The sequence below is a fragment of the Oncorhynchus nerka genome, linkage group LG11 (assembly GCF_034236695.1).
Source record: "Oncorhynchus nerka isolate Pitt River linkage group LG11, Oner_Uvic_2.0, whole genome shotgun sequence".
Classification (NCBI taxonomy): domain Eukaryota; kingdom Metazoa; phylum Chordata; class Actinopteri; order Salmoniformes; family Salmonidae; genus Oncorhynchus; species Oncorhynchus nerka.
This window is the reverse complement of record NC_088406.1, coordinates 28,202,362-28,227,949: the sequence shown is the minus strand read 5'-3', so window position 1 is coordinate 28,227,949 and position 25,588 is coordinate 28,202,362. Positions and strand designations below refer to the sequence as shown.

The following is a 25,588-nucleotide window of genomic DNA, read 5'->3' as shown; positions in this document are numbered from 1 at the left end:
ATAGAACAACAGACTCGCACGGGGGGAGTGTTTGTCATTCTGTTTACTTAGTGAACTAAAGGGGTTAGACAGCAGGGGCCTCTAACCAGCACAGCGAACTTTAGAGACCACACAGTGTGTATGTGTGTGTGTGTATATGTTTCTCCCCCCTGAGTTCCAGGAGACGTCCATGGTGAAAAAGTCTCTGGTCAGCAGGCTGGAAGCCAAGTGTGTACACACACACACACCAAACATTTGCAGTGTGGTTGCGGCATCCCAGTAAGTTTCCTAGACTTTACTGATCTCATAGATTCATTTGTATTATAAACTGGGTGTTTTGAGCCCTGAATGATGACAGCAGTGATATATCAGACCATATACCAAGGGTATGGCAAAAAATGTTTTTTTTACAGTTCTAATTACGTTGGAAACCAGTTTAATAGCAATAAGGCACCTCAGGGGTTTGTGATATATGGCCAATATACCACGGCTAAGGGCTGTATCTAGTCACTCCACTTTGCATCATGCTTAAGAACAGCCCTTAGCCTTGGTATATCGACCATATATCACACCTCCTCGGGCCTTATTGCTAAATTATATCTCCCCTACTCTGCTTCAGTGTGACATCACTCAGTGACCATTACCACAGGGAGAGCGAGAGAAAGAAACAAAGAGAGAGCGAGAGTAAGAAACAAAGAGAGAGCGAGAGTAAGAAACAAAGAGAGAGCGAGAGTGAGAAACAAAGAGAGAGCGAGAGTGAGAAACAAAGAGAGAGCGAGAGTAAGAAACAAAGAGAGAGCGAGAGAAAGAAACAAAGAGAGAGCGAGAGTAAAAAACAAAGAGAGAGCGAGAGTAAGAAACAAAGAGAGAGCGAGAGTAAGAAACAAAGAGAGAGCGAGAGTAAGAAACAAAGAGAGAGCGAGAGTAAGAAACAAAGAGAGAGCGAGAGTAAGAAACAAAGAGAGAGCGAGAGTAAGAAACAAAGAGAGAGCGAGAGTAAGAAACAAAGAGAGAGCGAGAGTGAGAAACAAAGAGAGAGCGAGAGAGAGAAACAAAGACAGAGCGAGAGTGAGAAACAAAGAGAGAGCGAGAGTAAGAAACAAAGAGAGAGCGAGAGAAAGAAACAAAGAGAGAGCGAGAGTAAGAAACAAAGAGAGAGCGAGAGTAAGAAACAAAGAGAGAGCGAGAGAAAGAAACAAAGAGAGAGCGAGAGAAAGAAACAAAGAGAGAGCGAGAGTAAGAAACAGAGAGAGAGCGAGAGTAAGAAACAAAGAGAGAGAGCGAGAGTAAGAAACAAAGAGAGAGCGAGAGTAAGAAACAAAGAGAGAGCGAGAGTAAGAAACAAAGAGAGAGCGAGAGAAAGAAACAAAGAGAGAGCGAGAGTAAGAAACAAAGAGAGAGCGAGAGAAAGAAACAAAGAGAGAGCGAGAGTAAGAAACAAAGAGAGAGCGAGAGTAAGAAACAAAGAGAGAGCGAGAGAAAGAAACAAAGAGAGAGCGAGAGTAAGAAACAAAGAGAGAGCGAGAGTAAGAAACAAAGAGAGAGCGAGAGTAAGAAACAAAGAGAGAGCGAGAGTAAGAAACAAAGAGAGAGCGAGAGTGAGAAACAAAGAGAGAGCGAGAGTAAGAAACAAAGAGAGAGCGAGAGAGAGAAACAAAGAGAGAGCGAGAGTGAGAAACAAAGAGAGAGCGAGAGTGAGAAACAAAGAGAGAGCGAGAGTAAGAAACAAAGAGAGAGCGAGAGTAAGAAACAAAGAGAGAGCGAGAGTAAGAAACAAAGAGAGAGCGAGAGTAAGAAACAAAGAGAGTAAGAAGCGAGAGAGAGAAACAAAGAGAGAGCGAGAGTGAGAAACAAAGAGAGAGCGAGAGAAAGAAACAAAGAGAGAGCGAGAGTGAGAAACAAAGAGAGAGCGAGAGTAAGAAACAAAGAGAGAGCGAGAGAGAAACAAAAGAGAGAGAAACAAAGAGAGAGAGAGAGAAACAAAGAGAGAGCGAGAGAAAGAAACAAAGAGAGAGCGAGAGAGAGAAACAAAGAGAGAGCGAGAGTAAGAAACAAAGAGAGAGCGAGAGTAAGAAACAAAGAGAGAGAAACAAAGAGAGAGAGTGAGAAACAAAGAGAGAGCGAGAGTGAGAAACAAAGAGAGAGCGAGAGTGAGAAACAAAGAGAGAGCGAGAGTGAGAAACAAAGAGAGAGCGAGAGTAAGAAACAAAGAGAGAGCGAGAGTAAGAAACAAAGAGAGAGCGAGAGTAAGAGAAACAAAGAGAAACAAAGAGCGAGAGAAAGAAACAAAGAGAGAGCGAGAGAGAGAAACAAAGAGAGAGCGAGAGAAAGAAACAAAGAGAGAGCGAGAGAGAGAAACAAAGAGAGAGCGAGAGAGAAAGAAACAAAGAGAGAGCGAGAGTAAGAAAGAGAGAGCGAGAGAGAAACAAAGAGAGAGAAACAAAGAGAGAGCGTAAGAAACAAAGAGAGAGCGAGAGTGAGAAACAAAGAGAGAGCGAGAGTAAGAAACAAAGAGAGAGCGAGAGTAAGAAACAAAGAGAGAGCGAGAGTAAGAAACAAAGAGAGAGCGAGAGTAAGAAACAAAGAGAGAGCGAGAGTAAGAAACAAAGAGAGAGCGAGAGTAAGAAACAAAGAGAGAGAAACAAAGAGAGAGAGTAAGAAACAAAGAGAGAGCGAGAGTAAGAAACAAAGAGAAGCGAGAGAAAGAAACAAAGAGAGAGCGAGAGAAACAAAGAAACGAGAAAGAAACAAAGAGAGAGCGAGAGAAAGAAACAAAGAGAGAGCGAGAGTAAGAAACAAAGAGAGAGCGAGAGTGAGAAACAAAGAGAGAGCGAGAGTAAGAAACAAAGAGAGAGCGAGAGAAAGAAACAAAGAGAGAGCGAGAGTAAGAAACAAAGAGAGAGCGAGAGAAAGAAACAAAGAGAGAGCGAGAGTAAGAAACAAAGAGAGAGCGAGAGAAAGAAACAAAGAGAGAGCGAGAGTAAGAAACAAAGAGAGAGCGAGAGTAAGAAACAAAGAGAGAGCGAGAGAAAGAAACAAAGAGAGAGCGAGAGTAAGAAACAAAGAGAGAGCGAGAGTGAGAAACAAAGAGAGAGCGAGAGTAAGAAACAAAGAGAGAGCGAGAGAAAGAAACAAAGAGAGAGCGAGAGTAAGAAACAAAGAGAGAGCGAGAGTAAGAAACAAAGAGAGAGCGAGAGTAAGAAACAAAGAGAGAGCGAGAGTAAGAAACAAAGAGAGAGCGAGAGTAAGAAACAAAGAGAGAGCGAGAGTAAGAAACAAAGAGAGAGCGAGAGTGAGAAACAAAGAGAGAGCGAGAGAGAGAAACAAAGAGAGAGCGAGAGTGAGAAACAAAGAGAGAGCGAGAGTAAGAAACAAAGAGAGAGCGAGAGTGAGAGCGAGAGAGACAGACAGACATACAGACAGACAGAGAGAGAGAGAACAGGGGAGAGAGAGAGATTGAGAGAGTACTGTGGTGTTTTACCCAGGACTTTAAAATATTTAAAGTTACAGTGAAGATCTAAGGTAGTGAGCTCGGGTTTCTTCTTCAGGTCACAGTGAGGGTGAGTGTATGAGTAATATCAGGCTGTAGTTGCAGATCTGAACGTACTGTATGTGTGTGTGTGTGATGCACACCTGTGTGTAGGTGAGTGTGTCTGCATAATAGACTCAGATAGACATTGCATCATTCCATTTGTCCTATTATGGCGTCAAGGAAAGCACAGGCAGCGCCATTCAGGACATCTTCATTTTGAAGTAGACCATTTTCTTTTTCTTCTACGGAGTTGGTAAACAAACTGAAAGGGTGCATACTGCCACCTGGAGTGTGTTGTTTGAACAGGTATAAATACAGGGTTGGCGATTTACTGCCAACTGCAGTTAAGGAATGTTTAATTCATTGGCTGATCCCTCCTGATGACCTGGATGGAATTATGTGATCCTTTCTTAACCCATTGGAAGTCCTACGCAGTTGATTACTTCAAAATGGTGAAAGTCCTCAATGGCGCTGCCCATGCTAAAACAGACTTTTGAGTACTATAGTCCTCTATCTATTTCTATGGTCTGTGTGCACATGTGTGTTTGTCGCCCTACAGAGTGTGTGCGGTATGAACTGAACTCACTTCCTCTGTTTCTTCTCCAGGTCATGGTTGCGGCTCTGCTGGCCTTCCAGGTGTAGCTTGGTGTCCTGTAGCTCAGCCGTCAATCTCTGACACTTCTTCTTCAGCTGCTGGGCCGTACGCTGCACCTCTTCACTGTCTGCCTGGAGGTCACTTAGCTGGAGGGGGACGGAGGGAGATAGAGAGAGAGATTGCTTATTTTGAAAAAAATATTTTAAATGTTACAGAGGCATGAAATAGGTCAAAGTGTCTGTTAGCTTCTGTCAAGCTGTCTGTCTGAGTGGCCGACCAGGTGAGAGAAAGAAAAGACTACTTATTGCTTCACTGCTCCTTTTACGTCTCACTGAGTGAGCGCTCAGGGAGTGTAAAGCTTTATTTGACGTTTTATGAGAAAGCTCAGAGGAGTTGTCAAAAACAGAGAAAGGGGCTGAGAAAAAGACAGAAAGAAAAGCCAGACAGAGATGGACAAAGACAGGGATGGGCAGATTCCTTTCCTCATTGCTGGGCAGGTGAGAGAAAAGGAAAGAGAGAGAGACAGACAGACCCACCAAGAGCAGTAGTCAACTACATCTTGACAACTCAGGAAGGAATGAAGGATATGAGAAGTATTTTAGCCTGTGTGCGTGTGTAAATGAGGTAGGTGTAAATCCTAACGTGCAAGTGTGTGTAAGCAGGAGGAGGTTGAGTTAGAAGTGTGTGTGTCCGATGCTGCCTTACCCTCCTCTCCAGCTGTCAGAAGTGTGTGTGTCCGATGCTGCCTTACCCTCCTCTCCAGCTGTCAGAAGTGTGTGTCCGATGCTGCCTTACCCTCCTCTCCAGCTGTCAGAAGTGTGTGTCCGATGCTGCCTTACCCTCCTCTCCAGCTGTCAGAAGTGTGTGTCCTACGCTGCCTTACCCTCCTCTCCAGCTGTCAGAACTGTGTCCGATGCTGCCTTACCCTCCTCTCCAGCTGTCAGAAGTGTGTGTTCTACGCTGCCTTACCCTCCTCTCTAGCTGTCAGAAGTGTGTGTCCGATGCTGCCTTACCCTCCTCTCCAGCTGTCAGAAGTGTGTGTGTCCTACGCTGCCTTACCCTCCTCTCCAGCTGTCAGAAGTGTGTGTGTCCTACGCTGCCTTACCCTCCTCTCCAGCTGTCAGAAGTGTGTGTCCGATGCTGCCTTACCCTCCTCTCCAGCTGTCAGAAGTGTGTGTCCGATGCTGCCTTACCCTCCTCTCCAGCTGTCGTTTGTTTTGCTGCTCAATCTCCAGCTTGTCATCAAACTCCTGCTGGAGCCTCTTCTTGGTGAACTCGATCTCTCTGATGGCTCTCTCATACTTCAGTCTCCACTCTCCCCCTAACAGACACAACATGATACAGCACAGTTAGCAGACAGGTCATGGACAGCACTACAAGAACCACACCAGTTCACAATTCAATCACAGGAGGTTGGTGGCCACCTTAATTGGGAAGGACGGGCTCGTGGTAATGGCTGGAGCAGAATGGTATCAAACACATGGTTTCCATCCACTCTGTTCCAGCCATTATTATGAGCTGTCCTCCCCTCAGCAACCTCCACTGCATTCAATATGAATATCTAGTTTGAAAGGAAGTCTGTTAGACCATGGAAGGGGTTTGCATTAGTCAGGAGGTAATGTATCAAGCTGTATTGAAGCCATATTAGAGTCGGTACTGTACTGTTATGGCCTGTACATGTACAGTATGTACTAAAGTATGTGACACCCCTTCAAATGAGTGGATTCGGCTACTTCAGCCACACCCGTTGCTGAAAGGTGTATAAAATCGAGCACACCGCCATGCAATCTCCATAGACAAACATTGGCAGTACAATGGCCCGTACTGAAGAGCTCATTGACTTTCAACGTGGCACCGTCATACAGCCACACAAGCTCACAGAATGTGACAGCCGAGTGCTGAAGTGAGTAAAAATAGTCTGTCCTCGGTTGCAACACTCACTACCGAGTTCCAAACTGCCTCTGGAAGCAACGTCAGCACAAGAACTGTTCGTTGGGAGCTTCATGAAATGGGTTTCCATGGCCCAGCAGCAGCACACAACCCTAAGATCACCATGTGCAATGCCAAGCATTGGCTGGAGTGGTGTAAAGCTCACCTCCATTGGACACTGGAGCAGTGGAAATGCGTTCTCTAGAGTGATGAATCACGTTTCACCATCTGGCAGTCCGACAAATGAATCTGGGTTTGGCAGATGCCAGGTATGCCAGCAATGTTCCAACATCTAGTGGAAAGCCTTCCCAGAAGAGTGGAGGCTGTTATAGCAGCAATGTTCCAACATCTAGTGGAAAGCCTTCCCAGAAGAGTGGAGGCTGTTATAGCAGCAATGTTCCAACATCTAGTGGAAAGCCTTCCCAGAAGAGTGGAGGCTGTTATAGCAGCAAAGTTCCAACATCTAGTGGAAAGCCTTCCCAGAAGAGTGGAGGCTGTTATAGCAGCAATGTTCCAACATCTAGTGGAAAGCCTTCCCAGAAGAGTGGAGGCTGTTATAGCAGCAATGTTCCAACATCTAGTGGAAAGCCTTCCCAGAAGAGTGGAGGCTGTTATAGCAGCAACGTTCCAACATCTAGTGGAAAGCCTTCCCAGAAGAGTGGAGGCTGTTATAGCAGCAATGTTCCAACATCTAGTGGAAAGCCTTCCCAGAAGAGTGGAGGCTGTTATAGCAGCAACGTTCCAACATCTAGTGGAAAGCCTTCCCAGAAGAGTGGAGGCTGTTATAGCAGCAACGTTCCAACATCTAGTGGAAAGCCTTCCCAGAAGAGTGGAGGCTGTTATAGCAGCAATGTTCCAACATCTAGTGGAAAGCCTTCCCAGAAGAGTGGAGGCTGTTATAGCAGCAATGTTCCAACATCTAGTGGAAAGCCTTCCCAGAAGAGTGGAGGCTGTTATAGCAGCAATGTTCCAACATCTAGTGGAAAGCCTTCCCAGAAGAGTGGAGGCTGTTATAGCAGCAATGTTCCAACATCTAGTGGAAAGCCTTCCCAGAAGAGTGGAGGCTATAGCAGCAATGTTCCAACATCTAGTGGAAAGCCTTCCCAGAAGAGTGGAGGCTGTTATAGCAGCAATGTTCCAACATCTAGTGGAAAGCCTTCCCAGAAGAGTGGAGGCTGTTAAAGCAGCAAAGGGGGGACCAACTCCATATTAATGTCCATGATTTTGGAATGAGATGTTCGACGAGCAGGTGTCCACATTACCTTTTGGTCATGTAGTGTCTCTTAAACAGGGTTTTCTATTCCACTTAAAATGTGGGGTGTTGAAAATTAAAAACAAAACACTGACACAAAATCTATTCTCCATTCAGAAGAGCCAAACAAAGACTGCTTTCGCAGTCTAGCTGGAAGTCTGTTCGGCATGCAGTCGAATATAATTTGAGGACACCTGCTGTCTTTTATAATCCATTTCTACGCCATGTCTTACAAACCTTTTGTCTCCTCATTGATTTCAGGCAGCCACATCAGTCTACAGGGTGGTCAGCTTGATTCCACCAACCAGAAACAGCCTACTTCCATCCTGATCTTGGGGTCTACCTTTGTGTGCTGGTTTTCATGGTGTTAAGTTGTCACCATGGCAACAGTGTGTGTGGTTTGGTTTTACTATCCTTGTGAGTCCTCACAAGGATAGTACAACAAGGAAATTCAGACAAGTGGGGTCATTTTGCCAGTCCCCACAAGCAAAAAGGCTATTTTAGGCTTAGGGGTTAGGTTTAGGGTTGCAATTAGGGTTAGAATTAAGGTTGGGTTAGGAGTTAGATTTAGGAGTTAGGTTTAGTTTTAGGGGTTTGGGGTTAAGGTTAGGTTAAGGGTTATGTTTAGGGTTAGGGAAAATAGGATTTTGAATGGAAATAAATGTTTTGGTCCCCACAAGGATAGTAAAACAAGCAAGTGTGTGTGCCGCTGACCTGTGTCGTCGTCGTCCATCTCTCCGTTGAGCTCGGAGGCTCTGAGGAGTCTGGTCTCCATCACCTCCATCTCCATAGAGTCCATAGACTTCTTCATCGAGTCAAACTTAGTCTGGGGAGAGAACCACAGGCCATGCATTAATACACAAACACATTATACCAAGACAGAGATAGAAATACTGACAGATAGGCCTCACATTGCTCTCACACACACACAATCGCTCATTTCTAGAAGCGAGGTCATTTGTACCCAGCCCAGCCCATCAGCATGTGCAATCTGAACAGTCAGTGGAAAAATCTATCCCAGCTAGTTGGAACACCCGGAAAAAAAACATCATGTCAAATGTCAAATAGAAAACTAAAGGCTGGGGAAGGCAGGGTCAACAATCTGATGACACCATTACGTTTCAGCCAACAGAACTGGCAAGGTCGTTATTGCAAATCAGAATCGGTTTTCCATTTACCTATCTGGTTCAAATAATGGGTTGAATGAATGAATTGTGTACATCCTACAACAGTTAAGGATGTGTAATTTCTCCTTGGCAGTGTTTACCTGCAGGTCCTTCATGTCTTTCTCCAGTCTCAGTCTCTCTGAGGTCTCAGACTCCAGCAGCTGAGAGGCCGACTCTCCTGTGTTCCTCTCGTCTGCCAGCTCCGACGACAGCTCTGTGATCTGGCATACACACAATCGCAATTAGCAAGATGGTTACACATGCACCCGGTCTTATGCATATAGTGCAATACAGTTCAACTTCATGACATACTTACAACCTTCATCTGTTCATCCTTTATTTATAGAGACAGAGCTGCTGGTACAATGTCTTCTTATATTAGTCTGCAGCGCAGTGTGTGTGTGCGTGTGTGTGTGTATGTGTACCCGGCTCTCCAGGCGGTCACTGTTGAGTCTCAGCTCGTTCCTCTCCTTCTCCACCTTCTCCAGCCTCCCTTTCAGCTGCTGGATCTCCTCCTGGGAACAGATAGACAGAACGAGAGAGGGAGGGGGAAGAGGGAAAACGTATTACAGTATTAGAGGGAGCTAAATCTGTATAGTCTATAAAGCAGGGGGAGGGAATCAAATGCAGGGGTGTAATCATTACTCCAAACAGTTGCAAAATATTCAGTTTTGCAATGAAAACTAGCATTTCTATTGGACAGATTCAGTTAGGTCCATCCCTGTTTGCTGAACCTGCCCAATATAAACGCGAGTTTCCATCCCTGTTTGGCGTAATGACTACACCCCTGATCAACAGTAGATGGAGGGTGTGTATAGTTTGTGTACTCACGTCTTTGCCACGTATCTGCTCCTCTGTGAGCTGGACCTCTATAAGGGGGCGTACTGTGGTGAACACCTTCCACCAGGCCCAGCCCTTCACGCCCTTGTTCTTCTTGATGTTCTTCTGGATGCAGCGGATAGCCAGGTCCTGGATCTGAAACGCACGCAGAGGAGCAGAGGGTTCTTACAACGAAGGAACCGGTGTGTGTGTGTGTGTGTGGGTGTTTGTGTCTGCAGTTGTCTGCCAACATATAGGATTCTTCAAGTTCTTTGACATGGATATAAATATGTATCACAAATAAGTATCAAATATGTAACTTTTGATAAAGAAAATAAAAAATGCCATTGCTTAGGGTCATTGTCTACTGGCACGTTAACGGGCACTTGCATCAAGTGTGACAATTTGGGCGAGCTAGAATCAAGACATTCCAAAGATCTTCTGGGTTTAAGAGCTGAGAAAGAGCTCTTCAGAGAATTCAAATCAAACATCAATACCACTTTGGCAGCCTGTTAAAAAGGCATTAGGAGGAGCTACATGCTCCCGCTACATGGGCATCTCCAATAAACCACCCATTATCTGGCAACCCAATTAGAGCAGCACAATGCAACCGCATCCAATGGGGTTGTCATGACAAAACACGATACGTATTTGTCACGCCATGAGAGCACCTAAATGCCTCTTAGCCATCCTAGTCACTGACTGAACAGGCATACAGGTTATGCCCTCTAAAGATTGTTTGTCATGCTTAGACCTAAACAAGTTTAACAAATCCTGTGTAGACTCAATAGGGGGGGGTCCCATTGAAAATGTCAGTGTTGATCTTTCTGTTACTCAGCCATACAGAGAGCTCATCTACACCACTAGAGGGATTTAGACTTGGATCTTGCAGCCTTTGTTTAGAAATAGGATCTGTGTGTGTCAAACAGGTATTGATGGTCTTAGAGAGACACAGGAACAGAATGTATTCCTTTCTCTTTGTCTCACTCTCCCTTTTTACTCAGACTTTTGCCTCCCCTTTTACAGAGCTCGTTTTGAGTGTCTGTGCAGCAACATGGCCTTTGCTGAGCACACAGGGCTATAGATGTAACGGATGTATGCTCTGACACACACCTGTTCCCAGTCGGGGAAGAAGCTTTGTCTTAAGGCAACGATTTAATTAGACACTATGGGCCGACTGTCTGACGGAGGAATCACCCATGTTCTGCTTCGCCATGCCGTCGCTAGTTCATTCCACAAAATGTCAAAGAGAGAGCAGGCTGTGGGCTTCAAACGCCATGCCGGATCCCTTCTATTCATCTATTCCCCCATGGTGAAGCACCGTTTCCGAGCAGCGTCACTCTTTCCCTCGCGCTTTTCTCTCATGCTTTCTCCGCCTCTTTCTCTCCCTCTCTTTCTCCCTCAAAGCGCTTTGAAAACAAAATCCCTGTGAGGGTTTGGCTCAGGCTGGGAGGACTTCAAGGTGTGGGGAGCCCCCCGGAGCAATCAAACAGACAGAGAGAGAAACAAACTAATATATATATTTTGGCAGAGGGGGATGTCAGTGTTCAGACGAGGAAGTCAACACTTGCATGGTCATGTCTTGTGTCTGAGAAATATAGGCCAAAAGTTCAAGTGTAACACCCTGCACTGCCTTGTAATCAAATGCGAGTCTGCATGCTTAGCTGTTCAATGCTGGAGAACATTTTCCTGTAAATATCAAACCAGCTTACCTCGATACGACACAAGCCTCAGATATTCACCAGTACCACCTCAACACACATTTTCCTCTTAAACATGCCTTGGCTTCTTAGCTGGAATGGTGCAAAGTCTTCACCGTGTGTGGAAATAGATACTTAATCATTGAGTTCAACTTTCAATAAAACAATATTCAACTTACTCTTTCTGTCTCAACTTCCTGAGAATCAGATGATCAAAATTAAAACACATTGAACTAAACGTAACCAGTCCAACATCTGGACACACCTACTCATTCAAGGGTTTTTCTTTCATTTTTACTATTTTCTACATTGTAGAATAATACTGAAGACATCAAAACTATGAAATAGCACATATGGAATCTTTGCACACACTTGGAATTCTCTCAACCAGCTTCTGGAATGCTTTTCCAACAGTCTTGAAGTAGTTTCCACATATTCTGAGCACTTGTTGGCTGCTTTTCCTTCACTCTGCGGTCCAACTCATCCCAAACCATCTCAATTGGGTTGAGATTGGCTGATAGCCCTTACACAGCCTGGAGGTGTGTTGGGTCATTATCCTGTTGAAAAACAAATAATAGTCCCACTAAGCGCAAACCAGATTGGAGATCATATCGCTGCAGAATGCCTTGTACTTTAGAGTAGGTGTGTCCAAACTTTTGACTGGTAATCTTTCATAACTGCTGGAGGGTAGGGTACTGTACTGTACACAGAAACACATTGTAAAGCAGAGCTTTGGCTCACAAAAGCCTTCTGATAAGTGTTCTAGAGCCAATAAGTTGTGATATTGTTCCCCTCCTGCCCCCTGGGCCTCGCAGTAGGGGTCTTCACGGATCCACCTGTACCCGAATACCTGAGAATACCCAAGACCCAATCCGGGACCGTAGCAGGTCTGGATCCAGAATTCTAAATAATGTAAAGCGTCTGGGTCAGAAGTGACATGATTGTCAGCGGTCTCGGACTTGTCCAGAAGGGCCCGTACAGATCTGAATGTGGCTGCTGCAGCAGAGAGAGACTTCTTTCCTTTATCCTGCTGCTCTTGCTTATCACGAGAGTGGAGCAAGGCGCGTGTAGCTTGTTGTTGGCCAATCATAAGTCATCAAAGCAGCAATAGGCTACAGTCATAGAGCCTCCGCATAGCAAAAGTTAGAAGATATCTAATCAATGAAAGATTAAATTAAAATGACGGAATTAAAAGTTAAAGAAGGATAGGCTACAACGACCAAAAGCCAACAGATAGGCTGCTAATTAATATTCTGAATGGCGTTGTTATTTGTAACTGTAGGATGGGAAAGCACATGTACTGTAGCCTCAATTAGCATAGCTAGCTTAACTTGCTTCTCCCGGTTTGATGTAGTCAAGACAGGTACTAAGTAAACATATTTCATGATAAATAACCTAGCTATGGCAGCTATAGGTCTACTTTAGTGCGCAGTCTCTCTTTCCCTCCCTCCTCCCCGCCTGCTAGAGCGGCTACTCTCTTTCCCTCCCTCCTCCCCGCCTGCTAGAGCGGCTACTCTCTTTCCCTCCCTCCTCCCCGCCTGCTAGAGCGGCTACTCTCTTTCCCTCCCTCCTCCCCGCCTGCTAGAGCGGCTACTCTCTTTCCCTCCCTCCTCCCTGCCTGCTAAAGCGGCTACTCTCTTTCCCTCCCTCCTCCCCACCTGCTAGAGCGGCTACTCTCTTTCCCCTCCTCTCACATTTTATCAGCTCCGGTTAATAAAGTATCCCTCACTCGGATCCAGACCAGGTCTATATGGAACGGGTCTAGTTGTCCTCGGGTCTGTCCGGGTCTCTATATTTAAAAAATATATTTAAGCATATCGGGTCAGGGTGTGAAAGCCCCAGGTCCATTTCGGAACAGGTCCAACTTTTTGAACCCACGAAGACCTCTACCTCCCAACATTACACAACACTCTCCAGTCCTGACTGACCCTCAGCCAGCCACACTGTGAGGAATGACAGTCACTCATAGTGGAGACGTTTACAACTACAACTAAACACGTCTCCAACAATGCAAACTATCAATATCCTAATCCTAAATCAAAACAAACAATCAAGGTAAACAACTTACAAAGAGAGGCAGCAATCAAATGAAACCGTCAGGACTCCTTCACAGGAGGCAGAGCAATGAAGATAAGCCCACTGTCCTTGAAAAGCAATTTACAGACAGCAACCTTGAGCCCAATAACTACCAGAGATGGGGATGGCAGGGAAGACACAGTGGTCGAATCCCAATCTCTCCAAACACACATGGACAATCCAAGACTCACATGTTACTGCCACACACGTACACATTGCATACTCATACACAGGTCTATGTTAGTTCACACATGCTAACCACTGTCTCTCCCTCACACACTCAGACAAACACAGAGACAACATACACACAGACAAGCACACACACACACACACAGACAAGCACACACACACACACACACACAGACAAGCACACACACACACACACAGACAAGCACACACACACACACACACACACACACACACACACACACACACACACACACACACACACACACACACACACACACACACACACACACACACACACACAGAGCTGAACAGATCCCCACCAGTGGATCCAGTCACTCAGTGGAGGGTGTTATATTCCTGGTCGTCTTGATCACTCTGGTGTGGTGGCGCATGCAGGGTGGACTGTTGTCATCCGCCAAACACACACACACACATACATACCCACACAGCCCTGCCCCTGCCTCTCTCCAGTCCCAGACCTCCCCCTCATGACTGGAGCAGGGATTATGACAGGCGTCTACAATAATAATCACACCCTGTAGAAAGACCAGTCCCACTGTTTACCCCCTCCAGTTGCCCCCACAACCCAACTATGCCAGCCACCAAGAACATGCTTTGACAGAAAGATTGTTGGGAAAGGCAGGGTACAGGGGCTGATGTGGCTATGCCAAATGGTTGTGGGCTACACCAGTTCATTTAGCAGACAAGATTGGCTTATAATTCTGTGGCATTATTTTTATATTATTTTATTGTATGAAGAATAAAATTGAACAAAGCTGAATAAAATTTTAATTTCTCCAAACGATAAGGGAGTGAGCACATCCTATATGTTTAATGTAGAGTTATTAATGTAACTTTAGTTGTTCTACAAACGTTGGGCTATATGTTTTCATTTTTAATACATTGTAAGGCTGCATGATACGACTAATGATGATTTCAAAAAAGTTGCTTGAAAGGCATGAGCTCTGTTTTTTGTTTTTTTGCGCAGGCTGTACACACTCCAATAGTCTCTCATTCACAATTAGACAAGCACTTGATAATGCCTCGAATTTCACGGCGACATCCCCTTTGTGGCCTAAAAAATCCATGCCTTTTGCGGCCCAGAGTGCTACGTTGTGCCCTTCTCTCTGAGTGTGCTGCGCAATCCGAAGTGCCTCTCACTCACATGGCTCTCCGTCACATGATCGGGTCTTTCTCACAGGCTACAAGTTAAGACAGACACATCGGGGATGCAACTGCGGATGTCCTTATACAATTCCGAGGTGCATGTTGAAGATATTTTTCCGTCAGCCAACAAGATGAGTAGGCAGAAAGAACAGTAAAATCCCTAGCCTATGTCAATCCCCCACTGTACGAAAGTCAACCTATTCTATTCTGTGTAATAAATAAATATTCCAAACAGTCTGGGACAGTTGTGGGTTGTGATAGATCCCAAATGAATGCAAACCTTTTATATGCAATGTGGCTGATGCAACAGATCAGAATGTTTAGCTTAAAATGTTGATAAACTACTAGGCTATTTCTTCACATATGCGCAGCAATGCGTACATGGTAGTAGCCTATAAGCGCAAATATTCCATTAGCGGAAAACACGATTATCCAAAGTGACCGGAAACGCAATTATGCATGTAATGCTTTAATTATAATGGCACATTTTTATTGTGAAAATTATCTTCCCCAAACGTGAAACTCACGCGCCACAGTCATGGCCAAAAGTTTTGAGAATGACACAAATATTAATTTCCACAAAGTTTGCTGCTTCAGTGTCTTTAGATATTTTTGTCAGATGTTACTATAAAATAATGAAGTATATATCAAGCATTTCATAAGTGTCAAAGGCTTTTATTGACAATTACTTTGAGAATTGTGTGTTTGTTCTGGTGTGGTGATTCAGGGAATGTGGGGGTCCCAGAGAAGCAGGAGGATACACAGTTCTTCAGCATCGGCTTTGAGTGTAGGCATTAGCTACCTGCACTGTGTGACGTGATCGAGCGGCAAGAAACGGTCAGTTTTACTGATCTATAGTTAGTTTTGCTCCTTTTGTCATCTAATCTGAGCTGGGCTTTGGGTTGGTAAGGACTACTTGCCCGGGTTGAGAGCGCTCACTCACCTTCCTCTTCTTGAAGGCCTGTCTGGCCAGGTATCCTCTGCAGGCAGCCTGGAACATGGTGATGTTGCGTCTGGTCTGGACGTCCCTCTGCTCCTCCAGTTTGGCCAGGGTCCCAGCTCTGAAGAACACCTGGAGAGAGATATACAGTTAGATGCTGATTAATCAGGACACTAATGCTCGGACATGGAGCATATGTGTGTGTGCAAGGTTGCACAATACTATGGAATAGGAGTATAGTAAACATACAACTTTTTCGTTTGGGGTCATTGTGGCTTACAAATGAAAAATTACATTAATTTGTTTTTACATGATTCAACGTTGCCGAGTTGGAATCCGACTAAAAATCTGCAACCATACATCGGGGATTCAGGGATTGCATATCAACTACATCATGTCCTGCTTTTACTTTGCATTTCAATGGTGTTAACAGTGCGGACGTTTAATTGAGTTGGATTACCTCAAACACTTTAGTCATTTCCATTCTCTGATCTGCTCTGGGAGATTGGGTGGGGAGCTGCTGGTGGACTTCCCTACAGTTTCTCAGGCCAGAGCTGAGAGCTCATGAAACTCTTTGAATGCTGCCTTAATTGCATTAGCATGCTAATAGTGTTCGCGGGAGAGCTATGCTTAACTTCACAAAATCCTCATTAAAATCCTTTGTGTTACCAACATATGCGGCTGCCACGGTTACAGAAAGTAAACTAACAAAGACAGGAAGTTTCTGGGGAAACTCTAAAACGACAGGGAAAGTTTATGGTGAAACTTCTCTTGGATTTAGCCATCATCTCCAGTTAGTCATAGGCACTGTGTTTTCTTCAACTAAAAAAAAAAACTATTGTGATGGTTAGTCCATAGAGTGTTTTGTTCAGATTTCACCAAGCGGCTCCTGAAGATAAGAGCTGTGGTGGTGTTATGCAGCAATTTCATCATGATGCATCAGGATTGATCTATCACAGTACTCCAGGGTCCTTAACCACCTATTATCCTCTATCAGAGGCACAGGAGGAGAGAAAACACTACCCTGCACAGACAATCAAAGCTCAGAGCTCTTAGGGAAGTGTGTGTACAGCCAAGCAAATATCACATGAAGGGAGTGGGCTGGGCACGGCAAAAACACACAGCACCAACACACCCACACTTCTCTGCCGTAGGGCAAGGCATGCAACTGCAGAGGGATGTCTTCACCTCCAGAGAATAGCACATCGGCTTGAGTTTGATACCTCTATTGTCAGGTGTAGAGGACTTTTCATACACTGTATGGGCATTCTGTTAACATACACTGTACGGGCGGCAGGTAGCCTGTGTGGGGCCAGTAACTGGAAGGTTGCTGGATTGAAATCCCCGAGCTGACAAGGTACAAATCTGTCGTTCTGCCCCTAAGCAAGGCAGTTTACCCACTGTTCCCCGGGCGCCGAAGATGTGGATGTCGATTAAGGGAGCCCCCCGCACCCCTCTGATTCAGAGGGGTTGGGTTAAATGCGGAAGACACATTTCGGTTGAATGCAATCAGTTGTGCAACTGACTAGTTATCCCCCTTTCCCTATTCCCGATGCGGTAGATTGAGTAGAACACAGACACACTATCACATCATGATGAGGAGCTGAGAGAATACTCTCCAGCCTCTGACTTTCCCACCCACCATCACGACCCGCAAGTGATGCAACCGCTGAGAAACGCCAATGGGATGTGTGATGTGTCACAGTAAAAGGCCCCGTCACACAGGCCTTCCCCCCTAGCAGGATGACCTTCTGCATAGCAATGACTGTCAGCGTGGGCGAAGGAACATGGGGAACATATTGGACCTCTTTGTCTCTGAATGCAACTCTAAAGGTCGGCTGAGGTCATTTGGGGCTTATTGTTTTGTCAGTCGTCCATTTTTCTCAGCATGATGAGAGATGGGAAGGAACGCACACACACACACACACACACACACACACACACACACACACACACACACACACACACACACACACACACACACACACAGCCAATGTCAAACTTCCCTAAACACCCTTTTCCTACTGTTTACTTCAGAACAATACTTCTCACTGTCCTCTATTCCGGAGACATTCAGAAAAAGCCTCCTATGCTAATTAGCAATTTATCAGGCTGTCTTTTACTTTGGATTTTCTCTTTTACATCTGAAAGGTTTGACTCTTACTGTGCTGATTGGTGTTTGTGGAGGGTTATCGGCGTGTCACGACGAAGCGCCACAAACAAAGAGAGCTATCGCATGCCAAAATCAATGGCTACAGGGAGCAACAGGAGGGATTTGGGGGGTAATTGTCTCCCAGTGTCGCCAACCGCCAACTAACAGACAAAGGCTGCCAGCCCAGGGAACCAGCCAGGAACCAGCGCCACAGCAGACGACCCATGATTCCAGTGAGAAGGGCATGCTGGGTAAACAGATGGTACACCAGGCAGTGGTGTAAAGTACTTCAGTAAAAATACTTTTAAGTACTAGATTTTTGGGGTATCTGTACTTAACTATTTATATTTTTGACAACTTTTACACCACTACTGTACATTCCTAAATAAAATAATGTACTTTTTACTTCTTACATTTTTCCTGACACCCAAAAGTATTCGTTACATTATGAATGCTTAGCAGGACAGGAAAATTGTCTAATTTACGCACTTGTCACGTGTGTTCCCTCTCTGGCCTCAAGGTCACCAGGCTGCTCGTTATGGAGCACACATGTCATCATCATTACGCACACCTGCGTGTCAGACTCACCTGGACTCCATCACTTCCCTGATTACCTTCCCTATATACAGTGGCTTGCGAAAGTATTCACCCCCCTTGGCATTTTTCCTATTTTGTTGCCTTACAACCTGGAATTAAAATATATATATTTTTAGGGGGGGGGGGGCGTGTATCATTTGATTTACACAACATGCCTACTGTACCACTTTGAAGATACAAAATATGTTTTATTTTGAAACAAACAAGAAATAACACAAAAAAACTGAAAACTACATACAGTAACTATTCACACCCCCAAAGTCAATACTTTGTAGAGTCACCCTTTGCAGCAATTACAGCTGCAAGTCTCTTGGGGTATGTCTCTATAGGCTTGGCACATCTAGACACTGGGATTTTTGCCCATTCTTCAATTTAAAACTGCTCCAGCTCCTTCAAGTTGGAAGGGTTCTGCTGGTGTACAGCAATCTTTAAGTTATACCACAGATTCTCAATTGGATTGAGGTCTGGGCTTTGACTAGGCCATTCCAAGACATTTTTTTTTTTCAATTTAAAGTTTTATTAAGTTTTCTTGTTTTTCAATCAATCAACCAACAAAACACATTCCACATTCACAGATGTGACAGGCTTTAAAAAAAGAAAAGGTCAAAAAATAATAATACATTTGAAAAAATAAAAAATAAAAATACAATTAAAATGAATGATAAAGTCAAATAAAAGTATTTATTTTTCTTAATCTATTTATTTTCCTTGGTGCATATATATATATATATATATACATACATAATTACATACATACATACATACATACACACATATACATACACACACACACGTACTCAAAAACTAAATTAAAATAAAAACACACAAAAAAAACATACCACTTGCAGCAGCACTATCAAGGTTCTTATCAGCTATTTCAAGCATTCGCTGAGACGATGGGCCAATAATTCGTTTTTAGGTTTTACAGTACCTTACACAACATGTATCTGCGCATTTCCCTAGTCACCCCATTCACTCTGTCCAGTTTGAAATATAGTTGAATAGTGGAGACCAGAGTCTATCAAACTTGGGCTGTCTCTTGTGGAGGTCATAAGTGAGCTTTTCAAGAGGAAGAAAGTCAACAATCTGGTCAATCCACATTTTAAATGTAGGAGGGGTATTAGAGGCCCACAATAGAAGAATACATTTCTTAGCAAAGTATGTAATAGTCATAAGCAAATTTTCTCTGTCAGGATCAAGAACAAAGTCCTGCTGGGCATTAAGAAGATAGATACACGGGGTCATATCAAACTGTACCTCTAGTATTTTCTGTGCAGCAGTATGTACAGATTGCCAGAATCTGGCAATCTCTCTACAGCTACAAAATACATGCATATAGGTTCCACTTTCAGAGGTACATCTTTTACAGTTAGGAGACATATCTGTTTTCATTCTATGGAGTCTCAAAGGAGTATAATAAAATTTGTACAAAAATTTGTAATTAGATTCTTTCATTTTTACACTGGTAGAGGAGCAGTATACCCTGTCGCAAACCTCCGCCCATAACTCATCACTGATAGGCAGACCAAGGTCCTTTTCCCAAATTATTTTCAAAGGAGTAAAGGAGGAGCTTCCTTTCTCAGAAAGGAGTCTATAGATGTAAGATATTTTGTGCTGTGACAAGAAGGGTTTCAACTTCATTCAACTGAGTTCTAAACCTCCTCTTGGAGGTAAATGAGGAAATTACATGTCTAATTTGAAGATATTTAAAAAAAATGGGATCTTGGCACATCGAATTCACTGCAGAGCTCTTGAAAGGATTTCAGTGTAGTGGTTTTCTGATGAAATTCCAAGACATTTAAATGTTTCCCCTTAAACCACTTGAGTGTTGCTTTAGCAGCATGCTTAGGGTCATTGTCCTGCTGGAAGGTGAACCTCCATACCAGTCTCAAATCTCTGGAAGACAAACAGGTTTCCCTCAATAATTTCCCTGTATTTAGCACCATCCATCATTCCTTCAATTCTGACCAGTCCCTGCTGATGAAAAACATCCCCACAGCATGATGCTGCCACCACCATGCTTCACTGTGGGGATGGTGTTCTCAGGGTGATGAGAGGTGTTGGGTTTGCACCAGACATAGCATTTTCCTTGATGGCCAAAAAGCTACATTTTAGTCTCATCGGACCAGAGCACCTGCTTCCATATATTTGGGGAGTCTCCCACATGCCTTTTGGCAAACACCAAATGGGTTTGCTTATATTTTTCTTTAAGCAATGGCTTTTTTCTAGCCACTCTTCCATAAAGCCCAGCTCGCTGGAGTGTACGGCTTAAAGTGGTCCTATGGACAGATACTCCAATCTCTACTGTGGAGCTTTGCAGTTCCTTCAGTGTTATCTTTGGTCTCTTTGTTGCCTCTCTGATTAATGCCCTTCTTGCCTGGTGAGTTTTGGTAGGTGGCCCTCTCTTGGCAGATTTGTTGTGGTTCCAAACTCTTTAAAAAATGTAATAATGGATTTAAATGGTGCTCCGTGGGATGTTCAAAGTTTCTGATATTTTTTTATAACCCAACCCTGATCTGTACTTCTCCACAACTTTGTCCCTGACCTGTTTGGAGAGCTCCTTGGTCTTCATGGTGCCGCTCGCTTGGTGGTGCCTCTTGCTTAGTGGTGTTGCACTCTGGGGCCTTTCAGAACAGGTGTATATGTACTGAGATCATGTGACACTTAGAATGGACACAGGTGGACTTTATTTAACAAATGATGTGACTTCTGAAGGTAATTGGTTGTACCAGATCTTATTTAGGGGCTTCATAGCAAAGGGGTGAACACATATGCACGCACCACTTTTCCGTTTTTTTAAAGTTTTTATTTTTTGAAACAAGTATTCTTTTTCATTTCACTTCATCAATTTGGACTATTTTTTGTATGCCCATTACATTAAACCCATATAAAAATCTACTTAAAGTACAGGCTGTAATGCAATAAAATAGGAAAAATGCCAAGGGGGATGAATACTTTTCAAGGCACTGTATGTCACTCCCTTTGGTTTCTTCCCCAGGCGTTATTGATTCTGTTTCTGTGTCATGTCTGTGCGTTGTTTGTGTTTTCTTGTTTTGTATTATGTTACGTTTATTTATTAAAACACTCACTTCCTGAACTTGCTTCCCAACTCTCAGAGCACTCGTTACAGCACCTATCAAGAGAACATCTGAACACAAATGCTTAGTTTGTAAATTGTGTCTGAGTGTTGATCTGTGCCCCTGGCGATCTGTAAATTTAAAAAGCAATAAAATCGTGTGGTCTGGTTTACTTAATATAAGACATTTTAAAATGATTTATACATTTGATACTTAAGTACATTTAAAAACAAATACTTTTGACTTTTACTCAAGTAGTATTTTACTGGGTGACTTTCACTGTTACTTGAGTCATTTTCTTTTAAGTAAAGTAAAGCTTTCTTTTAATCTTTATTTTTACTCAAGTATGAAAATTGGGTACTTTTTTAAATCACTGCTCCCAGGCAGAGATAGAACACCTTGGGCCTGATTTAGACTGTGCTAAGCCTTCACACGTATTGTCAGCGTCACTTGCCATAACACTTTTGCGAAGCATTTATTAATGGTTTATACATAGTTCATTATTAGTTTACATATTCTCTCCTAATGTAAGTTCTCTTAAGTTTTGAGACATAGATAATGTGTGTTTTGAGATGCAGTGTCTGTCTCTGTGTGTGTGTGTGTGTGTGTGTGTGTGTGTGTGTGTGTGTGTGTGTGTGTGTGTGTGTGTGTCTTACCCTGCTCAGGCCCATGTGGTAACTGCTCTTCTCCAAGTCCAGAGACTCCAACAGCTCCTCCACAGCCTGAAACAAACAGATGGACAGACAGATCAATGAAGAGAACGGACAAACAGACAGACAGTGCTTTGGTAAAGTCAGCTCCCCTCTGTCGTCGCCCCAAAGGACTGCACATAGCGTCATAGCAACAGGCACGCTCCCCTAACATCAGCCTATCCAACAGGAGACTGCAGACCAAAACAACCAGTGAACAAAGCTACAGCTAAGGCACCAAGCAAGCTATCTGTAACCTCCCTGTCTCTGTTTTTACACTGCTGCTACTCACGGTTTATTATCTATGCATAGTCACTTTACCCCTACTTACATGTACAAATTACCTTGACTAACCTGTACCCCTGCACACTGACTTGGTACCGGTACCCCCTGTATATAGCCTCGTTATTGTTATTTTATTGTTGCTTTTTTAAATCCATTTTTTACTTTAGTTTATTTAGTAAATATTTTCTTAATTCTATTTTCTTAACTGCATTGTTGGTTAAGGGCTAGTAAGTAAGCATTTCACGGTAAGATCTACACCTGTTGTATATAGGCAAATGTGACAAATAAAATTAGATTTGATTCAGGTCACTACTGTGACAGAAGTCTAAATATGGACTGTGTACTGTATCTAAATCAGTCTCTGGAGAGGCAGAGGGTCTTTAACGTTTGAGTACAAAGTTAAGTTGGAACACAGCTGTAGCCTCGAAGGGAGGGAGTTGAACTGAATTAGCTGTTTTAAAGTAACTGTCCAGTGTTTCCAGAATTCAATGAAATATGACCTAGAATGAACTATAATGAGTGAAATAGTTTCTTCCAAAAAATTGTAATAAAGTATGTTAAAAAGCAGTTTTTCTGTGTTCTCCTCCCAACAACAGAATGATGTGGGTGTATACTGGTCATTAAAAGTATTCATATGAGTAGCCCACTGATTGGCCAGCTTATCCTCATCAGGAGAATGACATCCTCTCAGAGGAAATGGCAAGCATTTGTTAAACAGCCTGTATGAGGCGTTTTTTTAAAGTATTTATTTTATTTATGGTTTGGCCACAAATACGATTATAGGATGAGTCAACCACATTATTTGGGTTTGAGCTAAAAGAATACTAACTTTTAAAAGTGGACAGTTACTTAAAGGACTTTTGACAAAGATGATCTCAGCAAGAGTACTGGGTCTGGTAGGTAAACAGACTCAGTGGAGGATGAAGTCACTACAGCCACAGTAACACAGCAACAGTAAAACAGCTACAGTAACACAGCCATACAGCCCAAACTAAGAGGAAGTGACAGACAGGCTTCCAACTCTGAGAAAGGGTGCTTTGTTTGAGTTCTCTATAACTCCCTCTCTCCCTCTTGGTTTATCTATCCTCAGAGAATGAAGTACCTTTTTGTCCATTCATTATTTCAGAGCAGGCTATTCTTCCTTTGCACGTCTCCAAGGAGTCTGGTTTCCTCTTTAACTCTTCCATAGCTCACTGTATGTTTTAGCTGTGACAGTGGACCTCTTTAACTGCCCTACTTCAAAAACACAACCTCCTTACACAACAATGAAAATAACAGCCAAGATACTGTCTATTCCATTTCTTCAATTCCAGCTACATCGGTTTCAGATTTCTTTTTGCTAGACTCATAACTTTTAACCACACATCTGAGTAGGTAGGGTAGGTTAATAGCTTTTTAACTATTACACTATACAGTTGGTACTGAAGACAGAGAGAGCGGAAGAAGAGATGAAGGGGAGGACAGAGTTAGAGAGAGCGAGAGAGCTCTCTGTGCTGCACGTAAATAATCAGTACACCAGCCATATGCTGCCAACCAGTGTAATCATAATTAATTACACACAAGAGCAGATCTAGGAGGGGGGAGGGAGGGAGAAGAGCGGGAGGCTTTTATATTATCACTCGTTTACGAGGTGGAGGGAACGTCTCGACACTCACCCGCTTCTCGTCTGTGACGATGTAGTGGCGCCCGTGCTTTTTGGTCAGGTGGGGTGCCAACACATCGAATCGGCGACGGAATTCAGAGAACACCATGTGATCAGGGTAACCTTTTTGGAAAAGACAGCACAAGGTCAACATTTATTTAATAATTTTGATTAATTATACAATTCAATAAGAAGAATTAAGGGGGAAAATGTCCCTCCCATGACTCAGCTTGACTTGTGTGGTGTCCCTCCTATGACTCAGCTTGACTTGTGTGGTGTCCAGTCCTACCTTGCCTGTAGATGCGCAGCGCGTCAATAATCTTCGATCCACGGAGCTGAGCCCTCAGAAGGCCCACATCCAGCTGCATGAGGCCTGAGTCGCAGCTTTCTCCGTGGGCCACACGCGGCTCCCCACCCACCCCCACCGCATCTGCCTTGGGCAGTAGGCAGTGGACAAAGTGAACTCTGGACCTGCGTACTGTGTCCAGCAGAGCATCCTGGAGAAACAAGAGGACAGGGAGTTAAAGAATTTCCACTCACACACAAGCATAAAAACAAAGACTTAAGTTTGTGCACATTTGTATGTATAAATATAAATGTTTATATACAGTGGCTTGCGAAAGTATTCACCCCCTTGGCATTTTTCCTTACAACCTGGAATTAAACTGGATTTTGGAGGGGTTTGTATTAATTGATTTATACAACATGCCTACCACTTTTAAGATGCAAAATATTTTTTGTGTGAAACAAACAAGAAATAAGACAAACAGAACTTGAGCGTGCATAACTATTCACCCCCGCAAAGTCAATACTTTGTAGAGCCACCTTTTGCAGCAATTACAGCTGCAAGTCTCTTGGGTTATGTCTCTATAAGCTTGGCACATCTAACCACTGGGGCAAAACTGCTTCAGCTCCTTCAAGTTGGATGGGTTCCCCTGGTGTACAGCAATCTTTAAGTCATATCACAGATTCTCAATTGGATTGAGGTCTGGGCTTTGACTAGGCCATTCCAAGACATTTAAATGTTTCCCCTTAAACCACTAAAGTGTTGCTTAAGCAGTATGCTTAGGGTCATTGTCCTGCTGGAAGGTGAAACTCCATAACAGTCTCAAATCTCTTGAAGACTGAAACAGGTTTCCCCTCAAGAATTTCCCTGTATTTAGAACCATCATTCCTTCAAATCTGACCAGTTTCCCAGTCCCTGCTGATGAAAAACATCCCCACTGCATGACGCTGCAACCACCATGCTTCACTGTGTTTGCTTATTTTTTTCTCAAGCAATGTATTTCTTTTGGTCACTCTTCTGTAAAGCCCAGCTCTGTGGAGTGTACGGCTTAAAGTGGTCCTATGGATAGATACTCCAATCTCCGCGATGGAGCATTGCAACTCCTTCAGGGTTATCTTTGGTCTCTTTGTTGCCTCTCTGATTAATGCCCTCCTTGCCTGGTCTGTGAGTTTTGGTGGGCGGCCCTCTCTTGGAAGGTTTGTTGTGGTGCCATATTCTTTCCATTTTTTAATAATGGATTTAATGGTGCTCCGTGGGATGTTCAAAGTTTCAGATATTTTTTTATAACCCAACCCTGATCTGTACTTCTTCACAACTTTGTCCCTGACCTGTTTGGAGAGATCCTTGGTCTTCATGGTGCCACTTGCTTGGTGGTGCCACTTGCTTAGTGGTGTTACAGACTCTTGGGCCTTTCATGTGACAGATCACGTGACACTTAAATAAAGTCCACCTGTGCGCAATCTAACTAATTCTGTGACTTCTGAAGGTAATTGGTTGCATCAGATCATATTTAGGG

At 43.7% G+C, this 25,588-nt stretch overlaps 1 protein-coding gene across 15 annotated transcripts in view; it reads right to left on the bottom strand.

Moving 5' to 3' along the window:
- LOC115116778 (unconventional myosin-XVIIIa-like) overlaps window positions 1-25,588 on the bottom strand; it is a 168,670-nt gene that overhangs the window by 31,130 nt on the left and 111,952 nt on the right. For all 15 annotated transcript variants that reach the window (XM_065024370.1, XM_065024372.1, XM_065024373.1 and 12 more), the window contains 10 exons: window positions 24,076-24,283; window positions 23,800-23,909; window positions 21,827-21,892; window positions 15,348-15,476; window positions 9,285-9,428; window positions 8,879-8,968; window positions 8,555-8,674; window positions 8,002-8,113; window positions 5,300-5,427; window positions 4,098-4,252 (listed from right to left, as the gene is read on the bottom strand). In XM_065024370.1, the coding sequence (XP_064880442.1) occupies window positions 4,098-4,252; window positions 5,300-5,427; window positions 8,002-8,113; window positions 8,555-8,674; window positions 8,879-8,968; window positions 9,285-9,428; window positions 15,348-15,476; window positions 21,827-21,892; window positions 23,800-23,909; window positions 24,076-24,283 (1,262 nt within the window). The remainder of the gene's footprint in view (window positions 1-4,097; window positions 4,253-5,299; window positions 5,428-8,001; window positions 8,114-8,554; window positions 8,675-8,878; window positions 8,969-9,284; window positions 9,429-15,347; window positions 15,477-21,826; window positions 21,893-23,799; window positions 23,910-24,075; window positions 24,284-25,588) is intronic.